The sequence below is a fragment of the Ictalurus furcatus genome, chromosome 12, assembly GCF_023375685.1.
Source record: "Ictalurus furcatus strain D&B chromosome 12, Billie_1.0, whole genome shotgun sequence".
Taxonomy (NCBI): Eukaryota; Metazoa; Chordata; class Actinopteri; order Siluriformes; family Ictaluridae; genus Ictalurus; species Ictalurus furcatus.
In genome coordinates, this window is record NC_071266.1 from 23,657,941 (window position 1) to 23,663,665 (window position 5,725).

A 5,725-nucleotide genomic window follows, 5' to 3' on the forward strand; every position below is an offset into this window, starting at 1 on the left:
CAACACTGCCTCGGTCATATCATTTAAAACATGGTAAATAGCTCCTTGTCACCTTTCCTGGGCTGCTGGTATCCCAAGCAACGTGCCTTTGTGAATGTGGCTGAAATAAAAAAAATAATAATAATGACCCATACACACTTGCATTAAAAATAACAAGTGTGGAAGGTGAAACAGTGATGGGATCCATGCAACACTCACAGCTTTATGTTAGCAAATCATGTCTCGGTTCAAATAAAAAGGGATGATTAAAAAAAATATATAACTGAGTGATGTGACAGGATAGTGTCTTGTTGTGGGGGACAGTTTTTTTTTTCTACTACCATATGGACTGGACAAGTTGATGCGGACTTTATGACACATCCCCTAAATTCTGTCTATAGTACATACATCATTTCATGGGTAGTTTTATTCATAGGATAGCTAGAGAGTAGCCTATAAGTGGTTGAACACTTGCTTCCACCGTGACTAAATGTGATGCTTGGAAATTTGGTCAAATTTGCAGACAATCTCTTCCACTGTCAATAAAATTTCTGGAGAAACTTCAGTCTCTGTGCGTCCCCCAGGAGACATACCACCAATGTCCAACCAATCAGAACAAGCAGGTTTCTCTAGTCCTTCAAGTTCCGTCAAAAATATCACAATTATGAGACTGCAACATAGCCATTGCAACAATGCCATAATTACTAGCAAGAAACTTGTATTTTTGATGCGCTAGTCATTTTCCTACAAGCCATGACTTTACGAGTTGGGGTTACGTCAATAAAAAAGTAGTTGTGGGAGCTGATATACAGTAGATGTTGCATCCACAGCAGACAGTCGTTAATTAAGTAGTCATTTTGTAAGTTGTCTACATGATTTGTGGTATTGACGATTTGTTTACAGTTAATGCGATGCCAATCTAAACTACTTGAAAAGGTACTTTAAAACATCGACTTCAAGCTTGTAAAGTAGGAATTTCCAGACGAGCATTCGTCTGTCCGTTATAACTCATATGTAGCTCATAAAGCCGCATATGTTCGACGGAGATCCAGTGGCCATGGTGCACTCACAACCTCCTGAATCAACACAGCAGAATTATTCTTTTACTGTTGCTACAAATTAGTTGCCTATAAACTAACTATTTGGCCTCGGATTTCAGTCAGTGGATCGGCAGCTTTTAACATACACTCAAAAGAGACCACGAGTAATATATACGAACTAAAAAGCTGATCGACATCGAACTGTTGAGGGGAGTGTGTGTTCAGGTGTGTATGAGTGCGTGTATGCATATGTATGTAAAACGTGGTAGGAGTTCGAGTTGAGAATGGACACACAGTAGAGTGCAAATTACCTGAGTTTAAACTCACACCTGAAGCTGGGCTATAAACAGATACTGTGCAACACTATAGCGTTTTTTTTGTTGTTGTTTTTTTTTTTTTTAAATGCATTTGTCTTCTTCTTCTTCTTCTTCTTTTTTTTTTTAAAACCTTTTTAAAACCTATTTTTGTATTTAATTTCTTAAAAGTAACAAAACCCGGACAGACTGTAAACATAATCCCAAAGATTAGATCACACTTTTTCTCTATAACATACATAAAGCAATAAACAGTTAAACCCAAACAAGCTTTTATCTTTTTTTTTTTTTTTATATAGATATCCATATATCGATCTATCTATATATAGATATATATATATATAGATAGAGAGAGCTTATTCATACTGTGGATGTTAAAAAAAAGAAAACAGACATGACACTGTAATTGTCAACATATATGATCAATTTCAGATACATGCATCCGACCCTATTAAACCCTTCTTGAAGCTTTTTTAATGTAACGTTCTCCACTAAACGCAATCATTACGCAATCGTCATATGTTCTAGCTGAAAAAAGGAGTTATCCCACTTAAGTTAAGCAGTGATTTGCTTGGATTTCACTCACCCAACAGAAAGCGAAGCTGTGCAATCGTTCTGATCCACGTGAGTGAGAAAATGAATCACACCAAAAAAAAAAAAAATAAGTGAATCCAAAAACTGTGACCAGAACTCAATGCCAAAATGTATAAATAAGATGAGAATAAAATTTAAAAAAAAAAAACAGAAGTCCCAAGAGGCAGTGGATTATTATTATCTTGACATTACGACTTACTGATCTCAAAACAGCAACAAAAAATCCACTTTGTAGGCATGAGCTAAGCTGAGAGGATTTCTGACAGGATTTTAGGTAATAATCATTAATGTTCAGAATTTTCATTGCTCACAAAAGCCAGCTAGTTAATACACGTTAACCTCCCAGGATTTTAAAATCATATTTATAAATGTCTATAATATTCATTGCTAACGCTAGTCTGCTAGCTAGCATGAGCTAATCTGACAGGATTTCTAAAGCATATTTAGTAATGTTTATCCATGTATTTCCATTGCTACCGCCAACCAGCTAGCTAATATGCGCTAACAGGATATCATAACCATTAATACTTATCATTTTCATTGATAACACCAGCTAGCTAGCTAACTAGCTAACATGGGCTAACTTGACAGAAGTTTTAAGTCATATTTATGTGTTGATAATCTTCACAGCTAACTCATTTTTTAGGTCATAATCATTAATGTTTAGAATCTTCCCTGCCGACATTAGCCAGCTCACAAGAATAAGCTAATCTGAAAGGATTTCTGACAGGATTTTAAGTCATAATCATTAATAATCATCATTTGCATTGCTAACACAAGCTAGCTAGTTAATATCAGGATTTCTGACAGGATTTCTGACAGGAATTGTCGGTCATAATAATTTCTGTACCTAATCTTCACTGTTCACACTAGCTAACTAGGTAATATAAAATAATCTGAGAGGATTTCTGAGAGGATTATCTTTAGAGCATAATCATTAATGTCTATATCTAAATTATTAGCTAATCTGAGCTAACCTGACAAGATTTCTGAGAAGATTGTTTATACATATGTGTTTATAAATTGCAACTCTTCACTGCTAATGTCAGCCTGCTGGTCAGGATATTTCATAAAACCTTTTATTTATTTATTTTTATTTAAATTGCGATCAAAAAACTACACCTGATATGTTAGAAGGGTGCATCTGTACCTCTCAAATACACTGATCTCACCAGGAGGTTGCGCGACTTATTTTTTCACGTGAAAGTGGTTTCATTGAGACAACAACCTGGACGTTTAGGCTTATAGAATAAAGCTAATCAAAAAGGATTATCTTAATCGCGAGATAATGGGAGTAAAAAAAAACCAAAAAAAAACCAAAACAAAACATGGCCTCTTGGGACTTCTGTAGCAAAAAAAATGACAGCTCACTCTTTTCTTTCTTTCGGTTAAGGTTAACATTGAACCTACATTTGCATATTTTGTGGTCCATAAAACCTTCACACACTTTATTTTAACATTAATAGTATATGTTTATATATATATATATATATATATATATATATATAATCTTTAACCAGCTTCTGTGGTGCTGTTCCAAAAACAGCCTGAACACTCGCACACTATAGCCTTGCAGCTCTTTAGTCCCTGTCAGTATAAGTGCGTAAGAAAACCGGTGCGGATGTGACGACGGATTGAAGTGGAGCGCTATTCTCGTGTTTGGAACCTTGTGTGTCACTATGACATGCAGACGGTGACATTTCAGTCCAGAAAGAGGGGGAAAGGTGGCATCTAGTCAACCTATGAAGGGCACCAAGTGCCACAGAGACCAGCTCTGGGCAAGTCGAGCTAACTGCACAGTTCTGAGTTTGTGTGTGGTGCCTCTTGTTGGGACGGAGACGCGGCGTCTGATTCTGGCGGATCGTCTGTGCTGGTACTGATGGAGACCTGAGTGGGGTGGAGCAGGGTGTACATGGCCGAGGAGGTCACAGCACTGGGGTGTCCTCCTTCCTCGTCCTCTTCCTCAGCTTGGGAGGCCGAGTGTTGAAGCAGAGAGCCGGGTATTCTGACGGGGCAGAAAGCCGAACCAGTGGGGTTGAAGTTCACCTTGTTTTTGTCGGGGCAGGAGAAGAGGGGGGTGGTAGAGGACTGTCTCGACCTGCAAGAGAGAAAATAATACATATACATATATATATTTATGATTTGTAATTTTCCCTTTATGTGATTCTTGAGGCTGACATTCTCTCAAGCCATGCCCCCTATTGTTTTCATCCAGGCCTTCTTGTTTATTAATCTCAACCTGTGTGTGTTGTGAGGTAATCCCGGTTCCCTACTTTCTCACGCAGCATTCAGGTCACGTGGGAGGAGTTTGGCAGGATGTGAAAACTTCCCATTTTTTCAGACTTGTAAGAGTTCAACAATCCAAAGAATCCAACATTAGCCTGTTGTTGTGTTCATGTTCAAAATTAACAGGTCACCTCCTAATATTTAACAGAGATTAATCAGTAATTCCTTATAAGCTAAAAGGTAAACCAAAATCCCTGTATAATTAAGACATTATTTCCTTGAATGTCAGCATATTTAAGTAATGAACGGAGAAATCTGGGCTGTGAGAAGGCTCCTTTTCCAGTCAGAAGGTGGGAATTACAGTTTTTTTTACCATTTGATGTGAACGTAGCATTATGGTACATGGTGCTGCATGTTGCACTCGCTGCTCGAAGAGTCTATTTACAAAAAAAACCCAACCCTTTTGTTCAGTAAAGCAGGGATTTCAAATGAATAATGAATAGTTTGATTTAATGTTAGCTACGTAATAAGGCAAACAAACTGGTTTAAACCTCACCAGGAAACCAGACAGTATCATAAACCTACCTGTTGATATTTCATTATTTGTATCCTTAAATTTGTGCATTTTATGTAGCGAGAAATGAGATCCTACAAAACTAATTTGTGGTTTGTTTTTTTTTGAGGTTTTGATGGGCAGAACTATTAATACGCCAGTACTGACTACTGGCCTTCTGACTGTCCTCTGCTATGGCTCTCGACATCAAGAAATGAGGCCAGACTCACGTTGTTTCTTCGAACACTTTGATCTTCTCGCAGCCTTCGGGAGGCTCCCGCTTGAACATGTAGCTGTTGTTGGGTTTGGGTGAAGAGGCAAACTTGGGGAGAGGAGAGCTGCTGCCGCTGTCTGCAGACAGAGCGATCACAGGACAGAAATTACACCTCTGCACAGAATCGCGACGATTCAATGCAAGTGTTAAGAGATTTTTATGTGTGTATGTGCGACCCTGACCTTTGTCTCGGTCGTCGAGGAGCTCGTCGGTGGAGTACGGGCTGCCGTCGTGTGATCCTACCGGACATGGGGATGCGCTGGAGCAGCTGCTGGAGCGGCCGTGTACTGCCGGGGTCTGAGAGTCCAAACCACATGTACTACTGCTCCGCTGCTGAGGAGGAAACGGGGCACGGCGTCCATCAGGCACCTCCAACGCCTGAGGGAGAGACAGAGGGAGAGCGGAAGAAGAGAGAAGGAGAGAAAAAGGAGGAAAAAAGGTGGTAACGGGTGAAAGAAAGAGGCAAAGCAAGAAAGTAGCTGTTAGGATCAAAGAAGGCGGTGTGGCCTCTGTACAGTCAGTCCCAGTAAAGGAGGTGTGGCCTCTGTACCCGTCAGTCCCAGTAAAGGAGGTGTGGCCTCTGTATCCGTCAGTCCCAGTAAAGGAGTTGTGGCCTCTGTACCTGTCAGTCCCAGTAAAGGAGTTGTGGCCTCTGTACCCGTCAGTCCCAGTAAAGGAGTTGTGGCCTCTGTGTCCGTCAGTCCCAGTAAAGGAGGTGTGGCCTCTGTACCCTTCAGTCCCAGTA

At 39.8% G+C, this 5,725-nt stretch overlaps 1 protein-coding gene across 2 annotated transcripts in view; it reads right to left on the bottom strand.

The window, feature by feature from the left end:
• Positions 1-680: 680 nt before the first annotated feature.
• glcci1a (glucocorticoid induced 1a) overlaps positions 681-5,725 on the bottom strand; it is a 59,509-nt gene continuing 54,464 nt past the window's right edge. For both annotated transcript variants that reach the window (XM_053637197.1, XM_053637196.1), the window contains exons 7-9: positions 5,163-5,358; positions 4,937-5,057; positions 681-4,025 (exon numbers count right to left, since the gene is read on the bottom strand). In XM_053637197.1, coding sequence (XP_053493172.1) covers positions 3,716-4,025; positions 4,937-5,057; positions 5,163-5,358 — 627 coding nt within the window. In that variant the 3' untranslated portion in view covers positions 681-3,715. The remainder of the gene's footprint in view (positions 4,026-4,936; positions 5,058-5,162; positions 5,359-5,725) is intronic.